The 1,716-nt window shown below is 51.1% G+C and overlaps 1 protein-coding gene across 1 annotated transcript in view; it reads right to left on the reverse strand.

Moving 5' to 3' along the window:
* The window catches only part of CASP8AP2 (caspase 8 associated protein 2), a gene marked incomplete at its 3' end in the record, with an annotated part of 16,086 nt that extends 15,356 nt beyond the window's left edge, over nt 1–730 (reverse strand). The window contains exon 1 of the mRNA XM_027896284.1: nt 653–730. Coding sequence (XP_027752085.1) covers nt 653–701 — 49 coding nt within the window. The remainder of the gene's footprint in view (nt 1–652) is intronic.
* Nucleotides 731–1,716: the final 986 nt, after the last annotated feature.

Raw genomic sequence — 1,716 nt, forward strand, 5'->3', positions numbered from 1 at the left:
TCATAATTCAAACAATTTGCTTTAGTATTGCCATCTACTCACACACTAACTGGTTCTGTAAACGTATTTTAATCTAAATCTCCTCAGTCTCTCTTCATGTCTTTTTCCAATGCCTCTTATGACTCTCGTCTCCTCTATGTGAACCTCTCCAGTTCTGCAACAAACATTATTTCTATAAAGAAATATGTCGATATCCACAGTCCTTCTGAGGCCGGGGATCTCATAAATATGTGTCAAATCAACCATCTGTGGAGCTGGAAATAATGCTGGAGCACCTTGCTAACCAGATGATAACACATACGCTCTTACCAGCGGCAGACAAAAGAGCAGTTCCCCTAACTGTTCATGTGCAATCTTCACTAAGGTACAGCAAATGGTAATTTATACACCATGAAACACAGGGGAGAGACCAATCCCAGACACTCCCTCAAAACATTCCAGAAATCCAAAATGCACAGTTATGGTTTTATACACAAACTTACTAATGGGTTGAAGCTTAAAATGATACTTTGCCACAGCCATTTAATTACAGTTGAAGCTCATTAGTATTTGCCTCAACTTTAAATTTAAAGTTATTTTTGGACCTATCTATTTTCATAAGTCTGCTTGCACTAATTCCCTGCAATCCAGAAAGTAATCCAACACATCTCACCACTGTAGCGGATATCAAACAGTCCCAGTCCATCCTCATCCGCTGCCATGATACAGACTCCTTATGGCTTCCCCATCTACAAGCAAAACATCAGAGCAAAGAAAGTCGATTAACTAGCAATTTCAGAATAACAACATAAACCAGGAGCATTTGGAAATAAGACATTTACACCTCAGCTGCCCCTGGCCTTTCTTCTTCAATAAAATCCAAGAGAACACCAAGACCAAGAGAAAACTCGTACTTTGAGAGAACAAAACGCACTTTCAAGTATGAAATTATCTGTTCTTCCAATAAGCATTCTGAAGACATTTAGCTGTATCTTATAGCTTCTATAAAGAAAATTTTGATATGAAAAAGAAGCACCGCATGCTATGATTAGGTTACCTGAAGGTGCATCTCAACCATTTAAAACAGTCTGATTCGATAATCACGATTTTTTTCTCTGTTTATCATTTAAGAGCAACTTCCCCTTGCCTGGTACTGCCAGTCAAACCAGTAAGGAGCAGAGGGCGCCGGCAGGCGGGGTGGGGAAGCAGGATGGGGGGTTAGGAGGGGGCAGGATTAGGGGCAGCGCGGGGCGGGGGGGTGCGAGGAGGGAAGGGGGAAATGGCTAAGGCGCGGAGCAGCGCTGAGCAGCCGTCAGGAGCACTCCAGAGCCAGCGGCCCCATGTTCACTCCTCAGGCCTCGCCCTCCCTCCACGGGCGGGAAGGGGGCTCCAATTCCCGCCACGGCGGAAACGCTCGGGACCTCCGCCGCGGGCCCCACCACAACCCCCGGCGGCCCGGGGGGGAGGCTGTGCCCGGAGTGGGCATGCCCGCGCCGAGCCGAGCCGAGCCGAGCCGAGCCATGCAGGGTAGGGCACGGCCGGGCCGGAGCACTCACCGAACTCGCCGCCGCTGCCGCCGCCGCGGGTGCCGCAGGCCGGGCGGAGGGGGCGTGGCCAGCGGCCGCTCCAGCCAACGACCGCGGCCGCGCCGCGCGCTCGCCGCCGTTACGTCGGCAGGACCCGCCCCCGGCCCGTGCGTTTGGCGCCAAAGTGAGGCGCGCGCCATCGGGGGGGGGA

Source organism: Empidonax traillii, unplaced genomic scaffold (genome assembly GCF_003031625.1).
Source record: "Empidonax traillii isolate 1590-97213 ecotype Southwest subspecies unplaced genomic scaffold, ASM303162v1 scaffold491:size805508, whole genome shotgun sequence".
In the NCBI taxonomy this organism is placed as follows: domain Eukaryota; kingdom Metazoa; phylum Chordata; class Aves; order Passeriformes; family Tyrannidae; genus Empidonax; species Empidonax traillii.